We start from the raw sequence: 26,170 nt of genomic DNA on the forward strand, positions 1-26,170 counted from the left end.
CCTTACCGGTCATCTTTAAAAAAAAAAAAAAAAAGAAAGAAAGAAAAGAAATGTGTACATACTATATGAATCCATTTATTTAAAAATTCCAGTAAATTCTATAATGACTAAAAGTAGGTCAGTTGTTAGGGATAAAGGAGGGGGTGAGAGGGAAGGATTACAAAAAGGCAGGAGAAAATTTGGGGTTGATGAATATGTTCATTATCTTTTTTATGGTGATGGCTTTATGAGCATATATATATATAATAAGTGTACAACCAAATTGTACACTTTAAACATGTGCAGTTTATAATATGGCAATTATACTTTTAAAAAAGCTTTTTTTTAAAAAAGTATGGTGTCCACAGAAGAGAAAGCATTTAGTGTGGCTGGAGTGGGAAATAGAAGGGAGTAACAAAAGAGCAATTCATGTATCCAAAAATGTATTTTTAATGGTTAAACAATGTCCATTTTTCTCTTATTAGACAGACAGCTTCCACTTTTTCCGTTAAATAAATAGCATCTCATCATGGTATGCAAGCTCTTCATTTAGGAATTATTGCTTTAACTCTTTACAATAGCCAAGAGTTGGAACCAGCCCAAATGTCCATCACCGGATGAGTGGATATGGAAAATGTGGTATATCTACACAATGAAATACTACTCAGCTATAAAAAAGAATGAAATACTGCCATTTGCAACGACATGGATGGACCTAGAGAGAATTATATTAAGTGAAACAAGTCAGGCACAGAAAGAGAAATACCACATGTTCTCACTTATTGGTGGGAGCTAAAAATAAATATATAAATTCACACACACACAAAAAAAAACTGGGGGGGGAAGAAGACATAACAATTACAATTCCTTGAAGTCGATACGACAAGAGAACAGAAAGGACATTGTTGGGTGGGAGGGGGGAGAGGGAGGAGGGAGGGAGGTTTCGGTAATGGGCCACAATAATCAACCACATTAAAAAAATTAGAAAAAAAATTTTTTTTAAAAGGAATTATTGCTTTAGAATAGATTCCCAGAAGTAGGAGTATGCATATTTTTAGGTTAGGCACACGGATTTCTATTTTTAAAGAAACAGCTTGTTTATCATTTATTTATGCATTTATTTTAAGGAAACAGGAAAAGGAGACATGGAACAAATTATATTACTTCAGAAACTATTAAGTAATACTGAAAATTTTTAGGGGATGATATAGGGTTGGATGGAATTTCCTTGGGCAATTTTTTCTAGCACTTGACAAAAATCATAAAAACTAACCCAATTCTTATACTTTATGTATGTCATATAATCATGCCACATACCTGTTTCTTCTTCAAAGAAGCCTTATTCAGAATGATGAAAGATTTCAATTCACAGTCTCTTCCTTCTTCTCTCCATTCTCTTCTCTCCCTCCTCCCTTCCTAGCTTGCCCCCACTCTGGGGCTACCCTCTCTAAATCAAGCAAGCCAGCCCCAGTGATCAATGTCCTAATTCAAGATGATAAAGCAAAACCATCCATCACTATCTATTCCATTTTGAGTAGGAGCCTGCAGGGCACATACAGCATGTTCACACTTATCCAGGTCACATCACAGTCCAGGTAGAGGCCCTCCTTGGTAAGACACATATTATCCTGGTGTCTACTTAATGTTAAAGAACAATTCACAAAGTCAGCTTTCAACACACTTTGATTTAAGACACAATTGCACTAAAATAAAACAAAAATGCAACCATTGTCACTAATAAAAAGCCTACCAGAGGAAAGACAACGTCTCCCTGAAGCAGCAAAGCCAGTGGGGTTTAAAGACACACCCCATCCCAATTCTCAGCAATAAAGCTGAGGCTGGAGAATATAGCAGGGTTTATCTTCATAGCAGTTACTGACAAAGTATGTCTTCTCAGAGAAACTAAGACCATCCATGAAGGGGGAAAGGGAGAGGGATGACAGCCTGTGGAATTAACTAAGAGACTGCTACTTTTGAGACTTTTTCCCCCTGGCTCAGGATATGCCAGTTAGCAAGGATCTGTTAATGGACTCACACCAAAACCCTCACCAACTCTTGCTTCATAAATGCTATGGTCTGGGGCTCATGTGGTTAGAGTGTGGTGCTGATAACACCAAGATCCAGGGTTCAGATTCCTGTACCAGCCAGACTCCAGAAAATAAAAATAAAAATAAAAATAAAATAAATGCTATGGTCTGAATGTCTGTGTCCCCCCCCAAAAAAAAATTCATGTTGAAATTCTTACCCCCCAAGGTGACAGTATTAGGAGGTAAGGACTTTGGGAGGTAATTAGATCATGAGGGAGGAGCCCTATTGCATGGGATCAGTGCTCCACATAAAACAGGCCAGAGGCAGCGTGTTTGCCTGTTCTACCATGCAAAGACACAGCTAGAAGGCACTGTCTATAAAGAATGGGCCCCTGTACCAGACACCAAATCTGCCAGTACCTTCATCTTGCATTTCCCAGCCTCGGAACTATAAGAAATAAATTTCTATTGTTTATAAGACACCCAGTTTATGGTATTTTGTTATAGCAGCCTAAATGGACTTAGACAATAAGTTAGCTTACACAGTAGCCAACAAACACAATTTCAAACTCAGTGTATGTAGTAAAGACCAGCTAAGAAAACTAAAGAACCAGAACTCTTAAGGAGATTAGAAGAGAAAGTGGGCAGTTAAAAGGGAAAAAAATAAGAAAAAGGTGTTGTGGTTCAATACTTTTGAAAAAGGAATACTACAATAGCAGGGATTTCTGTCATGTTCACATGCAACAAGGAGACAGGCTGCCCACTTTTTCTCTTGCTACAATAAGCCGCTCATGTAAGATCGGAGTGGGGCTGGGGAGTGCTTAGTGAATATATGCACAAAGACAGTACTGGAAAAGCCTAGGTCACTGAGGCACTGAGGGGTGTGAAACCCAAAAAAATTATCAAAGCCAGAGGTTTGGAAGAGGGCCTGGGGCTAAAATATTTTTGGTAAAGGTTTTCAGCCTATCACATAACTGAGAATGAGAATCTGGGAAAACTAGGCCCTAACAGATTCCAAATTTGTCAGGAAATAGTAACAGCCAGAAGAATTAATGACCACTGGCAAACATTACACAAGCCTAAAGGATTTAAAGGAAACATTTAAAACAAAAACAAAAAAGCAAGCAAGCAAAAAACCCTGAAAAACCACCCAAAAAAACAAAAACAAAAACATAAAAGGAAACAGAACTGCTTGGGTTTTGTCCTTGGTTATGTAAGGTTCTTCTCTGTCTCTGCCCACACCCCAAGCCTCTATCTTCTGATAAGAGGTAAGCTCAGACCTTACATGGAGGCAGCACAAGAGTTCTCCTCAGTGAAAAACGGCAGCAGAGAGGTGTCCAAGTGCTTGGCTCACTTATCCACTCAGTCATTTGTTCCAGAGAAAGCCATTGGCTTGCTAGGGGTTGAAATGCTGTGATTACTGACTGGTAACTAGGAGATGATGATAGCAGAGAGGAACACCTCAGTTTTCCTAAAGCCAAACCTTCAGTGTGGGTATACCTAGGTGGACCTTCATTTCCTGGGTTCAAAGAAAGCACTCCTTCCTCTTTCACAAAGCAGGATTGGCAGTAATTAATTGCCAGTGGCTAAACTGCTCGTACTGTTCACATCCTGGGACCAATCAAAAGGCTTCCGGGCTTCCGTGCTTCCCCTGACAACACTTCAGAGATTCACGGCACAGAAAGGGTGCAGTACTTAAACCAAGCAGAATAAGCTCCTCTTCCTTTAAGTTTAAATAAAGGAATAAATTGATAATACTCCTTTCCTTTTTTGGAATTGCAAAATGTCCACAATACCTGCTCTTGGATATGATATGTTTCCAAAAGAATGAAAAATGCATACTGACAACCTAATGCTTTTGCAGCTCTACAGGCATTTCATGCAAGACGAGAACAATTTATGATACAATTTCTCCCAACTTTGGATGCAGAGTTGCTTGACCTACCTTAGTGAAAACAGTACAAAGTAGAAACTAGTGCTGCTAGCCAGTCATCCTTAATTAGGAGAAGATCTGTAATGCATACATTTCCTTTCCTTTCTCTACTGCATTAAGCACAAGTTTGAACTCCAAGTTCTCTTCCAAAAGAAATGTCTATCAGTTAACTATCCTGAATGCACAAGGTGATCTTACTACCCTTTCCAGAGCTATCCATGGCCTTTGGGTAAGAATTAAACTTCTAAGCACAGCATGTAAGGTCAAATATAACTTTTCTGGATCTGAAGAATTCACTTGGCCCCATTTTTCTGCAATATTTGCAATTCTAAATATGTGATGTCAAACTATGTAATGCCTCTCTGCAATACCACCTGCAGAAAGGCCCACTCCCACTCCTGAGGTTCATAGTTCAAGTTCAATATTCCTCCCCCCAATGTCTACCCATTCTCCACGTTAGACCACAAAGCTCTTGAAATCCTGTTCCTAACAGCAATTTACTGCCACTGCCCACTGCTAGTCAACAAGAAGAAAAATAACTCTCTGGCCAACACAACCTCAGGATCTTCCTTCCAGTATACACCTGAATTCTGTAAGGCTTGAGTTTGAGTTTTAACTACCTTCTGGGAGACTGTCAGGTCTAAATCTACCATATTTATAATTTCATTGGTCATACTTATCCTGAAATTTACTGGAGCTATTTTATTTGCTCCTTCTTCCCAATGCCCTTTTGCAAACCAATACTTTTCTCAAAGGAACCATTATACTTCTCAGAGGCTCGTAAAAACATCTTCTCCTTTGTCATCTTGCCACACTACACCTCAACTCTCATCATAGCTGCCACCTCCCAACTTACTCATCACTCCTCCTACTTACTGATTGGCTTTGACATCTGGCTCTCAAAATTCCTCCTCATCTCAAGTCCTGCCTGAAGAGTAAGAGGGTTAATAAGGCAGACTCTGGATAGAGTCAGACTGCCTGGATTCAAGTTTTGGTTCTACCACAGACTAGCTGTGTGCCTGGCCATGTTCCTTAACTTTTCTTTTCCTGAGTTCCTCATTTATAAAATGGGGATAATAAAAGTACTTCACAGGATTTGTTGTATGGATTAAGAGTCAATACATGTAATGAGCTCAGAATGATACCTGGCATATAGAAAGTGCTCAGCAACCATTAGCTACTGCTGCTACTATCATTATCATCATCATCACCACCACCACCACCACCATCATCATCAAAGACTATCTCAATGACCCCATGGATGACCATTTAACATGTTCTTTGAGCTTGCTGGGTTCTTTGGGCTCCTTGTCTTCAATAAACTACTTCTCTACCCTACCCCAGCAACTGTCTTCCATAGTTGCACCCATATCCCATACTCCGACCACTTCCTCCTGTCCTTCCAGGACTCACATTTCCTTGTTCCCCTACATCTGCTTCTCACCATGGAAACCTCTAAATGTCAAACTTCTCTATCTTACCTCTGTCGGGTCTGTCCTATCTTTGCCTCTTTTCATATCTTATTATACTTCCTCCTTTACTCACTCTCTTGACAACAACCTCAATCGCCATGCCACAATTTCATTTTGTACAAACTACCTAGCAAAGTTCCTATCTTGGGTGAATCAAACTATCAGGCTCTTCTTGACAGGGTTGCTTAGAGCTACCAACAAGAATCACACAATGTAAAAGTCAGTACCACTGTTATAAATTCATGGTCTCAGGCCGGCCCGTGGCTCACTCGGTAGAGTGCGGTGCTGATAAATTCATGGTCTCTATCTTCAAGGCTACCCACTAATCTCCCTATTTCCTTACCTAGTTTGCCATCTCCTATCCTTCACAATGGTTATGTCAAACTTTTACCACTCTCTCCAAACCTCTGATTTTCCTGCCTATTATCCTTATCTACCCTTAACCCATCAACCTGTTTCTACTCTCCATAAATCATCTATTACACTTCAGAAAAAAAGGAACAAGATCACAACTACCATGCATCCCACCCAATATTTCCTCCCTACCACAATGAAGAAGGTATCCTGCTTAAGGCTAATCTGTGCTTTGTGCTTTGTACTCTAACTCCCCTGCCCTATAAGGCAGTGGTTCTCAAACTGCGGTCCCTGGACCAGCAGCATTGGTATTCTCCCCAGAAAAGTACAAATTTCTGTAGTGTAGGAAATGCAAATTCCAGGCCCCACTTCAGCCCTAATGAAACACTGGATTTGGGGCCCAGCAATCTGTTGAGTCTGATGCATGCTAAAGTTTGAAACCCACAGCTCTAAGAGATTATTTGTTGTTTATCCCTTTATCTGTATATTTAACCTCCTTCTTTAGTGCAGTGTTTCTTTTACCTGAAGAGCCTATTTTATCGGGCCATATACATTCTTGCCCTTTTCTAGTCTATTCACTACACAGCAACCTATCTGATTATGTCATTCCTTGCTTAAAATTCTTTCCTGGGCCGGCCCGGTGGCGCACTGGATGGTGCGCCGCTTGGGAAGCGCAGCGGCGCTCCCGCCTGAGGGTTTGGATCCCACATACAGACCGGTTCCCGCTCACTGGCTGAGCGAGGCACGGGAGCATGAAACACTGGATTTGGGGCCCAGCAATCTGTTGAGTCTGATGCATGCTAAAGTTTGAAACCCACAGCTCTAAGAGATTATTTGTTGTTTATCCCTTTATCTGTATATTTAACCTCCTTCTTTAGTGCAGTGTTTCTTTTACCTGAAGAGCCTATTTTATCGGGCCATATACATTCTTGCCCTTTTCTAGTCTATTCACTACACAGCAACCTATCTGATTATGTCATTCCTTGCTTAAAATTCTTTCCTGGGCCGGCCCGGTGGCGCACTGGATGGTGCGCCGCTTGGGAAGCGCAGCGGCGCTCCCGCCTGAGGGTTTGGATCCCACATACAGACCGGTTCCCGCTCACTGGCTGAGCGAGGCACAGGAGCAGCGCCGAGGGTTGCGATCCCGTTGCCGGTCCCTGGTCCGGTACGGGCGCGACACTGAGGGTTGCGATCCGTTGCCGGACACGGAAAAAAAGACAAAAAAAAAAAATTCTTTCCTGACTTTCCACTGATCCTAGATAAAGACCAATATCTCACAAAGGCCTTGACAGCTCTGCACACTTCTCGAGCCTCTTCTTTTACCACCAGCTCTCTTACTGTTTGCCCATCAAAATCAGTGTCTCAATTTCTTGATCTGGCCATGCTCTAGGGCACCTAGCAAACTTTGAAATTGTTATTTCTTCTGCCTGAAATACTCTTTCCCTGTTTCTTTTCCTAACTCCTACTTCAAATCTTTGCTTAAACTTTCTTTCCTTAGGGTAACCTAACCTGACACCTTGGTCTCTATTAGGTTCCCATTAGATGCTCTCACAGTACCCTTTACTCATCTTCTCATAACCTACATGAAGCTTATAATTATCTAATGATTAGAAATGTAATATCTGTTTTTCTTGCCAGGGTATAAGCTCTATTACGGCAGAAGTCATGTTTATCTTATTTAATATAATATTCTGAACGCCCAGCTTAATCTAGTATGTTGTACACAGTAAATGCACAATAAATACTTGCTGACTGACTGAGCCTCTTACATATACTGGGGCTCTGCGCAGAATGCTTTTTCACTACCTTTAACCCCCTACTGAAATCCTACACATCTTTCAAGAAATGTTGAACATCTCTGTCAAGTCTTATCTACATTTACACACCACCTGCCTGCTCAAGTGAATCACTTCCTCTTTGTGTTCTTACTGTATTGTGTATATAAATCTGTTAATGCAATAATTACAGTATTGAAAATACCTAGCTTCATGCCTCAGACTCCACTAGATGATGACTCCCTGAGGGCATGGACGATATCTTGTTCACTTTTGAAAACTACCTGACATTGATAGTAGGTTTCCATAAATGTTTATGGGCATATTAAACCCAAGATTGTTCTCTAATATTACAGTGAAAGGTCTTTTTCTTAATATTAAATCTGGCTTCCAATTCTAGCTATGCTATTTATTAGCTGCATGATCATGGGCAAATTGTTTAACCTCTTTGGGCCTCAGTTTCCTCACTAATAAAACAAGGCTAGTAATACCTACTTGGAAATACTGCTACGAAATTTAAATAAAATGACACAGTACATCGATTAGCACACACAGTGCTTGGCATGTAGCAGCCTCCCCACTCTGGCTTCAACTTGATAGAGACAACTAGGACAAAACAAATACAAAAATAAGTCACAGCAATCAAGAGAGACTGAGCATAGAGTGAGTCATTCCTTTTAATCATTTGCCCAGGAAGATCAACAATGAAGAAACATAATAAGAAGCAGAATAAACTCTACTGGTGGTATCTCCCTTGGCGTACCTAACTGGGTAAGAATTCACCCAGAGAACTCTTGGCTAACGGTCACATCCGGCTCCCAGCAGGTCAAATCTTAATCTGTAGTAGCAGGCATGGTTAATTCAGATTGGAGTATAAACTATCTCATAAGGAATGTGTTTACAGGCAGGAGATGGAGGAGGAGAACTTGACTGCAACTACATCAATCAACTGTTTTGCAGAAAACTGTCTGCAAAAAACACTGCAGAGCCCTTGGTGGAGATTAACACCCACACAACTGCACTTACCTGCAGCCAAGAACCAGCTTGGACTAGATAATGAGCAGCTTTCTGCTTTTACCAAAACAATGGTCAGATCTGCATGTGGTGAACATCAAGGTCAAATTACCCTTGTACATCTGGCAGCACCAACTAAGATGACACCAAGCAACTCTATACATATACTCCTCAGCATATGAGTACCACCCACAGTATCAGCTTCATCGCTCATGTGTGCCAAATGTAAGGGCAGACTTAATAGTTTCTCTGATCCTTATTCATAATATGCTTACCTCTGCAGAGTCACTGGCAGTCAGATCACCCAGTTCCTTGGAGTCATTCACTTTAGAATGCTGTGTTACTATAGGTGCAACTACTTCTTCAGTGAGATGTTCTCTTTTCTGAAGTTTCCTGATTACTTTCTGCTCATCACTGGAAGATACAGCAGGTCTGACTGGAGCTCTGGGTGGGTTCTGTCTCCTCCATGATGCCCTGCTCCAACCTAGCCCCAGAATATGTGGTACTTTATCTTCAGGTGGAAAACTCAAATCATCTGCAGTTTGAAATTTTTTTAAAAACACCAACATAGAATTGGAAGAGTCTGTCTTAACAGCCCGGCAGCTCTGGGGCCTACTGCAGTCTGCCTGAATGCACATCCCTTCTAGCCACCAAAAGCCATGGCAAGCAGCATCCTGGCAGCAGGCAGCCCAACATGACTGGAGAGAGGGAGTTCCTTCAAGAAGCCAGAGGTGATTTCCTCCCCCAGATCTCAGGCCAACTCCAAATTCTGTCTTCCCCTGCTGGCACCTGCTCTCACTGGCATCTAAAAACAAAGAATGAAAACATTTTAAGAGACAATAAGAACAGGGACTACTGCTGTGTAAAGAGCCCTGAACAAAAACATTTGAGGCTATTTTGAAGAAAGCTTTCTAAGAGGGTGAAAAACTGTCTAGTGAGTGAACAGAGGAAGAAAAAGAGAGTTTTTTGGCGCAGGATACTTTAGCTTATGGAAATACTGGTCCATATTCATAAATGGTTCCCTTCTCGGTGAGTTCCTGCCACATAGATCTTTTACACAGAATTCCAATTCATGAAACAGAAAAAGAAAACAAAACAAAACCAAAAAAACAGCTATTTTTGGAAGTACATGTAGGGATGAGGGGAAAAGTCCCAGTGTTTGACCTCCTACTCACCTCCAAGGCATTTCTCAGGGACAATGTGAGGACTATGGGACCAGAAGTACAGGTAGCTGAACAAGCTGGAATATTTCTCCCACTGAACTGTCAGTAACACAAACTGAGTACTCCTGACTTTATGCAGGTTGCAGGTACATCCATTTGCCACAGTCAGGTGGTTTTTCCTATCATGGTGTCAGCCGGAATAGTAATCAAGATTAGAAAAAAAATTATAATCACAAGGATTCTGCAAGAATAGAATTCCTAATGACAAGCCATGTCATGAAAAGAAGAAAAAGAACAGACGTACAACAGGGATCTACTGTATGTAACCTAGATAACATGGTCCAAAATTCTGGCTAATGTTGCTTATGGATAAACTTTGGGCTGCTGAATTATTTCAGGCATGGCATTGATTTTCCTGAAATATTTCCTCACTTCTGTTTTCTTAGATGAAGTAAAGTCAAAACATGTTCTAAATGAAAGTTGCTATGGGAGTTCATTCTAAGGTCTCACTTATATAGGTGTCTATAACAGGCTGTGGTTAGAGTCATATAGGAATAGAACCAGGGTGAGGCAAGAAGGTGCCTTAGGCACAAAATTTAAGGATGCTCTCACTCTCAGAGTCACATGAGTGCAGGATTGGCATACAACCTCGAGAGTGACTGCCTTTTAAAATTTCATGCTCTGGACACCTCTCTTTCCTCAGCTCAGTCCTGGTCCTGGGGTTATAACATAATATCTATATTAATATTACTAAGAGAAAACATCCAATAGAACCAAAGCATTGAAGAGATGGATAACCATATCTGCATGTACACACAACTGAAAAAGGGCTCTAATTAAACTAACAACCTGATAATCAGCCAAAGCCAACTTGACCCCCATGAAACACTTACTAAATGTCCAACAGACTAACTGTGGGCACTAATCAACTGGGAGATAAAAGGGAAATAAAGGCAGGCATCTGGACGATTGAGTCAGGAGCACTATGGAAGTCAGCCTGCCATTGTTCTTTAAAAGAAAAGAGAAATACATTGGCACCAACCTAACACCAGACAGGGCAGTTCAGAAGGCCACAGAAAACAGAACTTCCTTAAGAAAAGATGAAGAAATAGCAACTATGTAAAAAATGAAGCTACCAAGAGCTACAGAAATACCCTTCATTTCCTTATCCACCTTCCCATACATTCACCAATAGTATGAATTTTGGTAACAGCTATCTGAGTATACAGACTTTGTTGAGATCAATAAATTGTTATATCAGTAACTACTATCAGTTCTTTATATCAACTTTCCCTCATTGTTCTCATAACAATTCTCTCTTATTTACCATAGCGAAGAGGTCAACATAGATAAAACAGCTCACATTTTTTTGTAAGACACTATTTTATTTAATTTTTAAAAATGCAATGTGACTTCCACTTCTGCCCTTGAAGGAGGAATCGCTATAGGACTTGTCCTCCCACCATGAGCAACTAAACTACTAGACAAAATATATGAAGCAACTGTTTTTAGACACTGGATAACAGGCAGCATAGGATTATAATCCCTGAGAAAAAGGAAACAAACCAGGTGAGCTCTGCAGTCACCCTGGCTTTCCACTGGAGGCATGCTCCAGACTATGGCACAAGCAAAGAGAATCCAAGCAGAACAGGGTGGTCTTGCTGAGGTGAGGAGACAGTTATGGGTAGCTGTGATGGCTAGAAATTTTGAACAAAGTACCAGAAAGGAAGAAGCTACACCAAGAAAGAGCTCCAAAAATCTGATTAGTGGTTCCCTTCAGTTTTTGGCTGAATACTAATTTACAAAAGTGTAAGTTGAAACTGTATGAAGGAAATTAGAAAATATCTTGAACTGAATGAAAATGAAAATTACAATATATCAAAATTTGTGAGATGTAATTAAAGCAATGTTCAGAGGGACATTCATAATTTTAAATGCTTATTTCAAAAACGAAGAAAAGTCTAAAATCAGTTATTTAAAGAGACACAGGGAAAATGCCATGTGATGACAGAGACAGAGATTAAAGTGAAACAGCTGCAAGGCAAGAGGGATTGTCAGTGACCAACAGAAGCTAGGGAGAGGCAAGAAAGGATTCTACTCAGACTCTCAGAAGGAACCAACCCTGCTAACACCTTGACTTTGGATTTCTAATTTCCAGAACTACTGGCTTACACAGGATTCTCTGCCCTTGCCTGGGAGAACAGTTCTATAGAAAGCTAGCAACAAAACTACCAAGAGCCCAGATCCAGGGATCACTGACATTTGGGGATGTGGCTGTGGCCTTTACCCAGGTTGCATGGAGACACCTGGGTGCCACTAAACAGGCCCTATACAGGGATGTGATGTTGGAAAACTATGGGAAACTGGTGTCTGTGGGCTTCTTTCTTTCAAACCAAAACTAATTCCATAACTAGAGCAATGAGCAGAGCCCTGGATGGAGGTATGAGAAGTTCCATCAGATACCTATGCAGTCCAGGAGTAGTGGTTCAAAACAAAGATGTCAGCCCTGAAGCAAAATACTTCTTAAGGATCTGTTCTAGGAGAGCAAACAAAAAGTATCATGATGGAAAGGGGCCTGGATTGAGAGAGAAGCTCCACACAGAAGCACCACAATAAATGCAAGGAATGTGGGAAAGTCTTCAAATATAATTCCTCCTTTATTACCCACCAGAGAAAGCATACTGATGAGAAACCTCATAATGTAAAAGAATATGGGATAGCCTTTATGAGTAGACTCCCACTTTCATCCCTTTTTTTTTTTGTCCTTTTTGAGACCGGCCGCACCGCGCTCAGCCAGTGAGTGCTGTGAGCGCACCGGTCATCCCTATATAGGATCCGAACCTGCGGCAGGAGTGCTGCTGCGCTCCCAGCGCCGCACTCTCCCGAGTGCGCCACGGGCTCGGCCCTCATCCCTTTAAATCATAAAATTCACATAGGCAAGCACCTCCATAAATGTGGGAAATTCTTCAAGAAGCACTCAACATTGATTAATCATCAGAGAATTCATTCTAGAGAGAAACCTGTACATATAATGAATGTGAAAAAGCTTTCAGAAAGAACTCTATCCTTTCAAGTCATCAGAGAATTCATGAGTTAGAAACTCTACAAATGCAATGACTGTGGGAAAGCCTTTGTTCAGAAGGCGGTCCTTACTCATCAATAGAGAATACACAGTGGAGAGAAAGTGATTACATGTAAGGAATGTGGGAAAGCTTTTGGAGATAACTCAACTGTATTGCAACATCAGAAAGTCCATCCTGGTGAGAAACTGTATCAGTGTAATAAATGTGGAAAAGCCTTTAGGAAGAGCTCAACTCTAATTAGTCATCAAAGAATGCATAGAGGAGATAAACCCGATCACTGCAGTAAATGTGGAAAATCTTTCTTCCTTTGCTGGACATCAGAAAACTCATAGTGGAAATAAACCCTATCAGTGTAATGACTGAGGGAAAGCCTTTACAAAGAGCTCAACCCTTACTGGACATCAGAGAATTTATGCTAGAGAAAAATGCTATCACTGTAAGAAATGTGGGAAAGTCTTCAGGCACAGCTCAGACCTCGTTGAGCATCAGAGAATCCACACCTAATGAATGTAATGAATGTGGGAAGGCTTTCTCCCAAAGTTTGGACCTTAAACAAGACAATTCATAACAAAGAAAGAGTTATCAAATGTAGTTAGTGTGGTAAATCATGCAAAAGTAATTTATTCCTTCTGACCATCAGAGAAGATATTCAGGCCAGACCCATGGCTCACTCAGGTGAATGTGGCGCTGGTAGCACCGAAGCCGCAGGTTCAGATCCTATATAGGGATGGCTGGTGCACTCACTGGCTGAGTGTGGTGTGAACGACACCAAGCCGAGGGTTGCAATCCCCTTACCGGTCAAAAAAAAAAAAAAAAAAAAAAGAGAGATATTCAATAAATAACACATTTAACACGAGTATTCTGTGCACATCTATCCTGGAAACCTTCTCACTTGTGAGGATGTTCACTGTAGTATGGTTTGTACTAGTGAAATATTTGAAGAACCTAAATGTCTGTCAATACGGAAATAGTTACTATAGAATACCATGTAGTAATTGAAAAAGAATGAGGTAGAATTCTATGAGTTCTTGTGTACTCATATACAGCCATAGAAATATCCCCACAATACCTTGTTCAGTTAAAAAAGAAAGTTGCCAAAAATCTATATATTATGGTCTATTTATATATTATTAAATGAAGCTATTTTTGTTTGTACACATATATTATATGCATTCAAAAATCTCTGAAAAAATAAAGGCCAAATTTTAACAGAAAAAAAAGTCAATTTGAAAAAGAAAAGTAAATTAAACCCCAAAATAAGTAGAGAAAGGAAATAATAAAGATAAGAGTAATCAATGAAACAGAAAACAAAGAAGCAAAACCAATAGAGAAAATCAATGAAACAAAAATCTGGTTGTTTGCAAGATCAATAAAACTGATAAAGCTCTAGTCAGACTGATCACAGAAAAAAAAGGGAACAGTCATACATTACCAACATCCAGGATGAAAGAAGGGATTTTACTACAGACTCAATAAACCAGGGCTGCAAATTATGGTCCAGTAGCCTCTGTGGGCTATTGTTTTGTTTTTTTATGGTGGCCAGTATGGGGATCCAAATTTGAGAGCTGGTGTTTATAAGGCTGTGTTCAAACAAATAAGCTAACTTAGCCAGTCAAGCCGCTGACTGTTTTTGTAAATAAAGTTTTATTGCAACAGAGTCACACTCATTTATGTACTGTCTTTGGTTCTACCACAGCTAAGTTGCAACAGAGACCTTAAGGCACACAAAGCCTAAAATATTTATTATGTAGCCCTTTAAGAAAAAGTTGGCCAATCTCTAGTCTAGGAGAATATACTTTTGTTTGACTTACTATTTGCTATTGAGTAGAGCCTAAATTTAGATGTTAACTAAAAGAAGATTGATAAGCTGCTAATGATTTTGATTTTCTTAGAAATACAAATTATTTCTGCCCAACATAAAAGATAAACTCAAATATTTTGGTTTTATTGTCCTGTAAGACATTAATGCTTCATATGTAACTTACAAACTTATTTCATCATTCTTTTCCTGACTGACCACATAAATCTATGTTCCTCAAAAGCAGCTTTACCATCTCCTGATTCCCTCATTCACGAGTTAAATGAATCTCTGACACACACTCACTTTATATTTGTGAAAGTGATGGCTTTAACCTTTTGAAATTTATTTACTCTGAAACATACAAGAGGTTCACATTCACTTACAGAGGCCACAAAACACAGAATTACCAAATTTCAGGGACAGAAGGGGATTTTAAAAAGGCATTTAGTTTAATTCCCATCTGGAGCTAAAATCTTCTCCAAAACAACTCCCAAGTATTTTTCAGCCTTTTTAATTACCTTCTGCAACTGAGAATTCATTAGCAAGGCAGGCCATTCTACCTTTGCATATTCTATGATACTAGTCCTTCCCAGGGAAATGGTTAAGTAAATTATGGCATATAAAGTTGATGGCTATCACACATGTTTAAAAGGTCATTAGGGAGAGCATGAAGCTGATAACACCATGGTCAAGGGTTTGAATCCTTATACATGCCAGCCACAAAAAAATAAATAAAAAGGTCATTAAAATGACCACATGGCAAGATGGAAAATTGTTTACAACGTAATGCTAAGAGTAAAAAGCTAAATATGAAAGTACATACATGGGGGCCGGCCCGGTGGCGCACTGGATAATGCGCCGCTTGGGAAGCGCGGCGGCGCTCCCGCCTGAGGGTTCGGATCCCACATACAGACCGGTTCCCGCTCACTGGCTGAGCGAGGCGCGGGAGCAGCACCAAGGGTTGCGATCCCGTTGCCGGTCCTCGGTCCGGTACGGGGGCAACACTGAGGGTTGCAATCCGTTGCCGGACACGGAAAAAGACAAAAGACAAAAAAAAAAAAAGGAAGTACATACATGGTCTGGTTAACTGCCAAAATGTCCATAATGGGCAAAAGAAGGAAACAAGCACATAAGAATCCAAATAGCACCTTTTATTTGTTAGAAAGTATGATAGGTGCTAAGGATAAAAAAAATGAACAGGACAGATCAGACCTCAGAGTCTAAAGAATGAGAAAGAAAAAATATTTAACTTCGATTTAGCATGATAAACTCTGTAACATGAAAAACAGAAGGCCCATTTAGGGCACATGGAAGAGCCAATCTAATCAGGTGAGGGGAGTCATGGTCAAATTCTCTGAGGAAGTGACACCTAGACTGGAACCTAAGAGATAAGAAGGAAATAAAGCAAAGGAGGTAAGGAGGTGGAAACTAGATGCTCAAATGAAGGCCCAGAGGCTTAGAAAGAACATGGAAAGAATTAAAAGTGATTCCAAGGGCCAAGAGTGTGGTGCTGATAACACCAAGGCCACGAGTTTGGATCCCTATATAGGGATGGCCAGTTAGCTCACTTGGGAGAGCGTGGTGCTGACAACACCAAGTCAAGGATTAAGATCCCCTTACCGGTCATCTTTAAAAAAAAATTTTTTTTAATAAATAAATAAATAAAAGTGATTCCGTATGATGAAATATAGTTGATTCCCTATACAATTTCCTCTGCCATGGCTTCAATAACTACTTGCACTTCCACAGCTTTCAAATGTAGATTCATATTTCTAATTCAGACTGCTTCTCTGCTGCCTTTCAGTGACAATATAAAATGTGCTAGTTCTTTATCTGTCTGTTAAATAAAACGAAAGTAAAAGTAAAACCATCCAAACGGTATACTTTGATTGTGTGGACCTTGGGTGACCCTCCTGAACCTCAGGCAGTTGCTTTCAAAGTTCTGTGTGACATGGTCCTATCTCTCTCCAGACTCATCTCTTGTCACTCTTCAGACCTCAATCTATGTGTTCAAGCCATACTGGCCTTCTTTCCATTTTTGAAAAGAACTTTGCTCTCTTCTCCTACAGGATAACTAAAACTATGAGCATGGATGAAATTATTCAGGAAAGGAGAAGAGATGTTTAGGATTCGTCTTCATATCCCTCGTTATCCAGGTCAGAGTCTATAGTCCATCACTTCAACCTCTCCAGTCTGATATTCTTAACTCCTTTACCCTTGCTGCCTGGGAAAATGGCAATCATGGATGAATCTAACCATCCTGAGAACAACAGAAAAAAATCCCCCAACCACACAGATTGATCCCACTGTAAATAAATGGTCTCCATTCTCATCAGCATTGGGCTTCCTGGTCATCCTGTGTGTACCTACCTTCATTTACTTCATTTCCCACAGTAGCCACTTCAAATAGCCATTCTTTTCAAAATTCAGGTCCTTACTTCCCACCTAGCTATTATCCTTATCTCCTTATTCATTTATCCATTCAACAAATATCACTAAACACCTGTTTCATGCAAGGCATTACTTTGATGGAACTTATAATTTAGATGGAGAGACAGAGATTAAACAAACACAATAATAAAAGTAGGACTGCAAACTACTATAAGTGCTCTGTAGAAAAGAAATTCAGCCTTTATAAAATAAAGGTAGCTAGACTTGGAATTTATTGAACAGATATACTAGCACTATGTGACATGATATCAAAAATATTCACTGTAGGGCCGGCCCGGTGGCGCACTCGGTTGAGTGCGGCGCTTGGGAGTGCGGCGGCGCTCCCGCCGAGGGTTCGGATCCCATATAGAGACCGATCCGCTCACTGGTTGAGCGCGGTGTGGGCGTGACACCGAGGGTTGCGATCCCATTGCCGGTCACGGTATGGGCGCGACACTGAGGGTTGCGATCCCGTTACCGGTCACGAAAAAAAAAAAAGACAAAAAATATATATATATTCACTGTATATTACTTGAAACCGAAAAATAGTGGAAACAATCCATCAATTGAGAACTGATTAAATAAAGTATGGATGATCCATGCAGCTGCTAGGATGAATAAGGCCACTCTATACAGTTCTGATATGAAATGATATCCAGGATACATTACATGGAAAAAGAAAGGTGTAGAATAGTATATATAGTATGCTACAATTTGTGTTGGAGGGAAAAGAATACAGTGCATATGTATATATACGCATAGGCTATTTTTGGAAGAATATTCAAGAAATTGGCATAGGTGCCTTTAGGAAAGGAAACTAGGTGGCTGAAAGACTTAAAGTAAGAGGTTTGTTTGTTCACTAAATACCCCTTTATGCCTTTTAAATTTGTACAATGTACATGTATTATCTTTTGAAAAATAAAGTTTAAAAATTTAAACAAAAATTTCAATGGCTTCTCAGGGCTCTAAGAATGATGATCAAAATCCTTAACATAACCTAAAAAGATATTGCATGGTCTAGACCCTGCATACCTTTCTGGTCCCACCTTGTATCACAGTCTCCCTCCTCATGTATCTATGTTCCAACCCACCAACCTTCTTCCATTCCTTAAATGGACCATTCTCCAACCCCTCAATGGGCCTCTGCACATACTGCCCCCTCTACCATGACTCCCTTCTCCACCCTGGTGACTCCTCATATGAGGTGTCAACTCAACCATCATTTCCTCAGAGAAGCCTTCCCTTGCTCACAGTCTTTTCCCCCTATTACACTGTAAGCTCCAGGACCATGCCTGGTTGGTTTGTTTATTTTTCCTTTCACTACTGTATCTCCAATTTGAGCACAGGACTTGGTATGTTACACTGCAGGTGATCCAAAAATCTTTTTAAATAAATGAATAAGTAAATACATGTGTGCATATGCATGAATAAAGTATTGAAAGAATGAATAAACAAATGAACTGTCAGGAAACTAGATGGCCAGGTATCGAGTGGATCATATTGAAGACATCCAGGTTAATGACAGGAACTTGAAAGGAGATGAGGCCCATATGCCATAATAAATGAGGGGGATGGGCCGGCCCGGTGGCGCACTGCTACAGTGCGCCGCTTGGGAAGCGTGGTGGTGTTCCCGCCGAGGGTTCGGATCCCACATACAGACCGGTTCCCGCTCACTGGCTGAGCAAGGTGCGGGAGCAACACCGAGGGTTGCGATCCCGTTGCCGGTCCCGGTCCGGTACGGGCGCAACACTGAGGGTTGCGATCCGGTGCCGGTCACGAAAAAAGACAAAAAAAGGGAAAAAAAATAAAAATAAATAAATAAATAAATGAGAGGGATGAATGACTTGGTTGATAGATGAGTAATGGTAAGGGGTAGAAAGTACTATAAACCTCAAAGAGCAGAAGTTTTTACATGAAAGTGGACAAGTAATATTCAAGAAGTGACAGTGAGGGGTGATAAAGAAATCAACCTTAACTCAGAGGTACATGGGATATGGGAAAATGAATAGCCATTGCCTGCAGGCTAGAGGGAAAACAGTGTCTTTCTCCAAGACAAAACCAATATCAGAACTTTCTATCTAATGTCTTAACTAACAAATTTGAGTTCAGATAGGGTTTATTAATATGTTCTTGTCACAGTTTAATTACAGTTGGGAAGGGAGGAATGGTAAGTGCAAGTGAGTCAAAAAGCACAAAGTTATACAGGAATGTCAAACCAGACTCACAGATCATCATGGTTAAGGCACCTTACAGCAAGAAAAAGAAGAGGATGAAAAAATATGAGTAGCTGATGACAGGATGGCTTGCCTATTCATCCTTGGTATAAAATAGCAAAAGCTTTGAGAAAACTCATGGGGAATATCTTAACAATGGAATCTGGAGGAAACAGATTTAGACTCAAAGGAATGGTCAAAGGGACTTATGGAGATTACAAGGTCAAAGGGGAGATGACAAAAAGTTCTATTCCCTGATTGCTGCTAGCAGCTTTGGTAAGATCCAGACCTTTGATAGAGGAAGAGAGGAAAGCAGGAGGACAAAGCTATAAGACTGGGTTGTCCTACAAAGGCCTTCCTTTGCTTCCATGGCTCCCTGAAGAATGTCACATAAGCTTTACAACTATCTGGGTATAAAGGGGAAATGTTTCATAACACAAACACCATCCATGCTTTGTGAAGTGACCTGGAAGCCTCTGTTAGAGACCTAATCCCATTACTCTGGGCCAGAGTGAACATATTCAGTGAAAAAAGGAAGAACGTGGGGAGTCATACACAATGTTCCAGACTCTTCCTACTTTGCTGTACTTCTTGATTGCTGTATTATTAAAATTATTACTAAAGCTTAGTAATGGGTAAGATCTCTGATTCATATGAGTCTTTTCTGACAAATGGATCCTTTGTCTTTTCTCAAGGGAATAGAGCTTGGGAGAGGACAGATGCACTTATGTCTTTGACAGTGACTAGGAATAAAAGAAATGTGAGGCCTGGGGGAGGTTAGCTGGCTACAGTGCTGCTAAGAAAATTAATCCCAGTGGTTCCCTCCCAACAAGGGGAAGAGGTATTCTAATCTCACAATTCACATGTTTAGTTAGTGGACTTTGATTATTTATTTTATTAAATATTATTTATTGTTGCTCTATTATGTGCCCCGTAATAAAAATATGAAAAGAAAAATAGTTCTTTTTCATCCATTAACTGGGTCATTGTTCTTTCCCTAAGATGATTAAAAGATAGCTAGCCATCTTGAACAGTTAAAAGACATGGATTCTAGTTTCAGCTCTGGGTCCACCATCTACTGGAAATTTAACCTTTAAAGAATAATTTAACCTCTCCAAAACTCAACTTTCACCATTTTCATTGTTGTTACTCTTGGGAAAAAGAGTTCATGAGAGGAGGAAGTAGGAAAGCACTGGTAGAATCAATATTGGATTCTAGAAGTAAGTTGAATAAAAGGTAAGATGAAAATAAACTCCAATTTTAGATCAGTTCCTCTCTCTGCCCACACTGCCATAGCCTGGCTCTGTTCCCAGGGCCCAAGCAAAAGCAATATTTAATCCTTATGAAAATGGGCTTACAGTTGGTAGAACTTTAGACTGAAAACCCTTTAGGAAAGTCTGGAACTCACTGTTTGTAGGCACATGTAGAAAACTTAACTAGGGTGAGAACAGTGGCGCAAAGCCAATCCCTTTCTTTCTAAAACCATGGCAAAGCAGAGAAGACAGGGCTTCCATATGTATTAGCTATAGGATCCCCCAAACAGGAGACTCTGGAACTAGCAATGCCCACTTACATCACTATTTCTCAAAAGACAGAATTCTAATAAATCTGGCACAAAATCTAGACCAGGTTTCATAATTCCAAACACAGTGGAAAAGTCTATAGAATATATGAATTATTGCCAGAAGGAATTCATTAAATACTTTTGGAAAGCTGTGAACAACTCTAGAAATATTTAGAGACAGTGCTGTTGCCTCTGGCATTCGTAAATCTCAGGTACCAAGCTTAACTTCTTGAGCAAACTTAGAAACTGCACTAACTGACAATTGTACTAGCTAACAACCGCATTGGCTGTCAAACAGGTAGCAGAGACAGAATGTCTGCTATCTCAGAAGCCATACTGTTAATGTGGCCAGAAAGTTACACTCTAACCAAATTCATCAGATTGTATCCAATGGTGGTAGAGAGCAGAGAAATGAGAGTAAAGAGAATGACCCAAGTATTATTTAAAAAAAAAAAAAAAAAAAAGAACAGTTGATAAATTCTTCTCTTGGGTGGGAGTTTCTCTGCAAAAAACAACACAGTCATCCCCTGGTACCCAGGGGAATTTTGGTCCCAGGACCCCTGCAGATACTGAAATCCACGATGCTTAAGTCCCTTATATAAAATGGTGTAGTATCTGCACATCCTCTAGTATAATTTAAATAATCTGTTGACTACTTATAATACCTAATACAATGTAAATGCTATATAAATAATTAGACTTTTTGCTTAGGGAATAATGACAAGAAAAAAAGTCTGTACATATTCAATACAGAGCAACCATCCTTTTTTTTTCCTCTGAATATTTTCGATCGGCAGTTGGTTGAATCTTGGGTTGGTTAAATGGCTAATTAGGAGTTGGTTGATCTGGTACCTGCAGATACAGAGGGATGACTGTACATGGTTAGGGTATTTTATAAGCAACATTTGCACTTAACTTTAACATTCATTGAAGCTGAAATTCTTTTCTTAAAATCTCACAATTTTATAATATGATCAAGAATTCATTCAAAGCTTTCCTTTGATAATTATACCTGTAATGAACTATTATCAAGCAAAAAGGCAGAAGCCTTAAATTTGCTGATGTTGTTAGTGATTGAACTATGGTTCTACACCATCTGTCTTCCTGCAGCTATCATCACAAGTATGCATTCTTTCAGAAGCAGTGGGTCTCAGCCAAGATGGCTGCCATATGAAAATGTGATAAGCAGGCACGTTATCAATCCCCGAAACAATTTACAGGAACCATTCAAAAACAAACCACCTCAGGGGGCACTCTCCACCTTTCTTTCGACTGTCAGCATGTCTGTCACCTGCACACCCACTAATAAACAAATATAAAAATGGTTACTCTCCACAACAGCTCTCCCCTGTGAGGCTTAGCATATTCAGAAAGCAAGGCACAGGAGGTAACTAAATCCTATGAAGGGCACAATCAGGTATTATGAAGTTTGGAAAAAGCCAGGGTAATAACCATTACCTCTCTCCTCATTTTCAAAAGGGCCAACACTTTTTTCAACTGCAAACAGGTTAGATTGAAAGGTGGCAGCTGCCTTACAAAGCAGTCCTTTGAAAATAATTACTATTCATCTCCTTTGCTGTGTGCCTAGCTTTGTTAAGAGCACAGTTTGTTAAATGTTATGGTGTAGGTGATGTGCTGAAATTAAACTAACTCCTAAACAAGAATTAATAGGCTTTCTGTCCATATTCTGACCCTTTCCCTTGACTACAATGTCTCCATTTTTCCCAAAGACCATTCTGATCAAAGACAGACTCCCCATGGAACTAGCTGCCCAACAGATATTATCTCAGCTACTGTTCACATTAACTCTTGATTATCTGCTAAATAGATAGAAAACAAGCTTCCAAGGACTCAACCACAAAACCTGAGTCTTGTAGCACTCTGCAAGTTAAGAATGTTCAGAAAAGCAAGTCCTCTCCTATAAGAGTATCACTAAAGAAGCCTCAAAGGTACTGCACTGTGGCGAACTGCTGAAGAGAAAAACAACATAACATCTCCCTAGAAGAGAGCAATACTTATGGACAAAGGGGAGGGGGAGATCATTTTTTTTTTTTTTTAAAAGATGACCGGTAAGGGGATCTTAACCCTCGACTTGGTGTTGTCAGCACCACGCTCAGCCAGTGAGCGAACCGGTCATCCCTATGTGGGATCCGAACCCGGGGCCTTGGTGTTATCAGCACCACACTCTACCGAGTGAGCCACGGGCCGGCCCGGGGGAGATCATTTTAATTTGTCTACTTAAAGCAGAATAACTATACTCCACAAGTCTAAGGAAATACAAAAATCGCCCTCATTTAACCTATGTTTAATGAAAAAATATGTCCAGTCCCCAAGGTGATGCTCATACAAAACTCTCGGAAAATTGAGTTAAAATTTGTTTTCAAAGAAAATCCCATATCAAGATCAATAGCCCTACTTCATAACTGCTCTCACTCTATCTTTTGGCTCCCAACCCAAAAATCTGTGGTTAAGCCTTTGGCTCCAGAAATAAGGCTGCTTGCATTTGAATCTCAATCCAATCACTTCCTGTGTCACCTTGAGTCCAGTTTTCTTAATTTCTTCAAGTGTAAAATTGGAATGATGATAACAGTACCTAACTAACAGGGTTATTAAAGATATTAAAGGAGATAATCTATGCAAAGTACTTAACATATGCTTGGCATATAAGTAAAAGCTCAGTAAATATTAGCTGCCATTATTTTTGTTGTTGTTATACTTCATTTTAGCTCACCACTTTTTCCAGGAAGACTTCCCTGATGAAAACTTTACCCCAAGATGCCTCTCTGCTGTGCATCCTACTTATACCTCTATCATAGCGTTTCTCTCACTGGATCATATTTGTTTGCCTACCTCACACATTCTGCCCTCTTTAAGTGCCGGGGTTGTAGCTTTGTATTTGTAGGCCCAGCAAGATGGCTAACACGCAGTATGTATTCAAATAATTTTGTTAATTTTAAAAGTTCACCCAATATTTAATACATATTTATGTTATTTTTTTCCCTTTCACTCCTGTTATTTTTTTTTAAACTAACAAAATTGAGCAAAAGATGTCAGCTCCAATATGGAATTAGTCATTTGAATCAGATCCTTAATATTAATTAATTTCCATGGCTGAAACAAGGACAAGGCAGGAGAGAAAAGCAAAGTTCCCAGTTCACTAAGAAATTAGAAAGAACTTTTCAAATTAAACTAGGGAGAGGACCGAATGAGAAGTATGGTGAGAAATGTGCAAAGAGAGAAAAAGAAAAAGAAAAGCTGACTGGATGAAGAAGAGATAAGTGAACCAGCTAGGAAACAGCCTTACCTGCCTAAACCCTGAAGTAGAAGATCCTTTCAAATCACAAAGCAATCTTTCCTCATGAAGGGAACAACCAAATTTCAGTTCCCTGAGCTATCTATTTCAGACCACTCCACTTCACTCAAAGACAAGACAGGCTTTCACCATGGAAATTTCTGAACAAAGCATCAGTGGAGAATAGATTCCCAGTTCACCTAGGCAAATAGCCATCCATCACTGGTGACATGTAGATCCATTCATCTTCCCTCTCCTGAGTAATGATGAGAAGGAAAAGAGAAAACACCTCAAAGTTCTGGTCATTTAGGTGAAAACACAGAAACCACTCTATCACAATTCTAGTACCTTTTGCTTCTACCTGATACTTATAAATATATCAAAAGTTTTTGCCTTAAGTAAGTATAGTTGCTATCATATTTCAAAAGATCCATCTGGCAAGGTTTAGCCCAAAGCCATTTTTCACAACCAAGTATTAATCAAATCACTGGTGTAGCTGAAAATAGCTCTCCTACCATAAAGTCACCTGTTCAGAAATGATCCAGTCATCAAGGGCTTTATAATACTTAAAGGCAGAATTAAGGCAAATGATTAAACCATGCACTTTAAAAAAAGAAAACAAAACTGTAACTAGGGGGTTACATTGCTGCATATGATGTACTCAGAATCTCCTGCTTCACTTTTTCTCCCACCACCTTATGACTAAAAGACTGGAGAATGCTGTCAGTAAGGAGAGCACGCCTCCAAGACACAGTGTGATGGAGCCCACACCTCTCTATGAAATACTGTCTTTGTACTTCAAAAAGCACAGGTATCAACGGGTAACAGATAAACTTTGGCCTGTACATAAAAGTGGTTCTAAAAAGAAAGAAATTTTTTTCTAAAAAGAAAAGCACCTAGATATGATGTCATGAATCTAGCAATTTCTTGTATAGCCCACTTGTAGATGTTATTGTTAAGAACCTGCAGTTGATTGCCGTCTCTGACTGCAGTTATTACAGGCTGATAGATTATTTGCATTTACCACAATCATACCAGCCTCCTTTGGAAACCCACACAAAGAACCTTGAATCACAGCACAGTTTTGTTTTTTGGGAAGGTTCTTTTTTCTTTCTTTCTTTTTTTCTTTTTGTTGGCTTGTTTTGTTGTTTCTAAAGAGAAGGTCATTTAGAGAGCTGCAGCAGAGATATGTAAATTAAATAAAATAGCAGTAAGCTTGGGAAGAAATGATATAGCCAGCCATGAAGTGTTATTTCAGCAGATATAGTTAATAGAGGGAAAGTTTATGTCAATTTATCCATTGAAAGTCTCTCTTTTTGGAGCGTTATGTAAGTGTCATAAAAATTTTTTTAAAATTAAAAAAAAAACCTGCAGTGGGCTGAACTGGGACATGTGAGGACTCAATACAACCAAGCTTCAGATACTTAAATATCTCAAACCACTTTTTGCTTATAGCAAATAAAATGCAGAGCTACAGATGCTTTCTCATCTGTGTGTAAATGAAAGCAAAACTGTGTAAGTAGTTAGTATTCTTAGAATTTTTTGAGAGTCAGTTTATTTAAATGAAATCAAAGCCAATCTGTATCTGTACAGAAATAATTTTCTTAGGGCTCTTATTCTCTAGACTTTACAGAGCTGGACGTCCTCTTTCCTCTATCCCTCCCTCTGAGATAACAAAGCGAAAAGAGCTCTGCAGGTTAAAAACCACTTCAAGTGAATCTGGGAGAAGGAGTTACAAAGGTATTGGAATATCCCATGCCTCACCAGCCTGCTATAAAACAGGCTTCAGCTCTTCTCTGCCCCATTCTTTGTGCTCACACAACACATCTTGGAATTTATCAAGTGTCTTTATGTTTCCACATCTACATGTGCCTCCACAGTGTGAACGCTGATGACAGGAACTGGGTTTTATTTAGCCTGCTGCAGTATCTGTTGACCTGAAATGTATGTATCTATAGTATGTACATAACATCTAGATATTAATTATCATTAATAATTTGAATTAAGCATCCTAGAGAAGGTATTAAAAGTGAAGTTAGCATATTTCAAGGCACTGAATGTTAGACAACA

General features: G+C 39.7%; 1 protein-coding gene and 1 pseudogene across 4 annotated transcripts in view; one reads left to right on the forward strand and one right to left on the reverse strand.

The window, feature by feature from the left end:
* KIAA0319L (KIAA0319-like ortholog) overlaps window positions 1–26,170 on the reverse strand; it is an 89,342-nt gene that overhangs the window by 48,440 nt on the left and 14,732 nt on the right. For all 4 annotated transcript variants that reach the window (XM_008585356.1, XM_008585340.1, XM_008585348.1 and 1 more), the window contains one exon: window positions 8,830–9,359. In XM_008585356.1, coding sequence (XP_008583578.1) covers window positions 8,830–9,359 — 530 coding nt within the window. The remainder of the gene's footprint in view (window positions 1–8,829; window positions 9,360–26,170) is intronic.
* Window positions 11,955–13,396, forward strand: LOC103600961 (annotated as a pseudogene).

Source organism: Galeopterus variegatus, unplaced genomic scaffold (assembly GCF_000696425.1).
Source record: "Galeopterus variegatus unplaced genomic scaffold, G_variegatus-3.0.2 Scaffold106, whole genome shotgun sequence".
Taxonomy (NCBI): domain Eukaryota; kingdom Metazoa; phylum Chordata; class Mammalia; order Dermoptera; family Cynocephalidae; genus Galeopterus; species Galeopterus variegatus.